Raw genomic sequence first — 366 nt, forward strand, 5'->3', positions numbered from 1 at the left:
TAGCGCTTCTGCAAGGCTGCCCGTGTGGCTGTTTCAAAGACCTCCCGGACACCCTCCTTGGTCTTGGCCGAGCACTCCAGGTAGTCGTAAGCCTGGATGCGAATGGCCATGGCGCGGCCATCCTCGGTGCGCACCGGCTCCTGCTTCATGCGGGCCAGCTCGTTGCGCACATGCTCGTCGTTGCGCAGGTCTTTCTTGTTGGCCACCAGGATGATGGGGACGTTGGGGCAGAAGTGCTTGACTTCAGGCACCCACTTCTCCGGGATGTTCTCCAGCGAGTCCGGGCTGTCTACGGAGAAGCACATGAGGATCACATCGGTGTCCGGGTAGGAAAGGGGACGCAGGCGGTCATAGTCCTCCTGGCCA

The 366-nt window shown here is 61.5% G+C and overlaps 1 protein-coding gene across 1 annotated transcript in view; it reads right to left on the minus strand.

Moving 5' to 3' along the window:
• The window catches only part of RHOB (ras homolog family member B), a 2,119-nt gene that overhangs the window by 1,583 nt on the left and 170 nt on the right, over positions 1–366 (minus strand). The window contains exon 1 of the mRNA XM_010165663.1: positions 4–366. This exon is cut by the window's right edge and continues 170 nt beyond it. Coding sequence (XP_010163965.1) covers positions 4–366 — 363 coding nt within the window. The remainder of the gene's footprint in view (positions 1–3) is intronic.

The sequence above is a fragment of the Antrostomus carolinensis genome, unplaced genomic scaffold, assembly GCF_000700745.2.
Source record: "Antrostomus carolinensis isolate BGI_N321 unplaced genomic scaffold, ASM70074v2 scaffold45843, whole genome shotgun sequence".
NCBI lineage: Eukaryota > Metazoa > Chordata > Aves > Caprimulgiformes > Caprimulgidae > Antrostomus > Antrostomus carolinensis.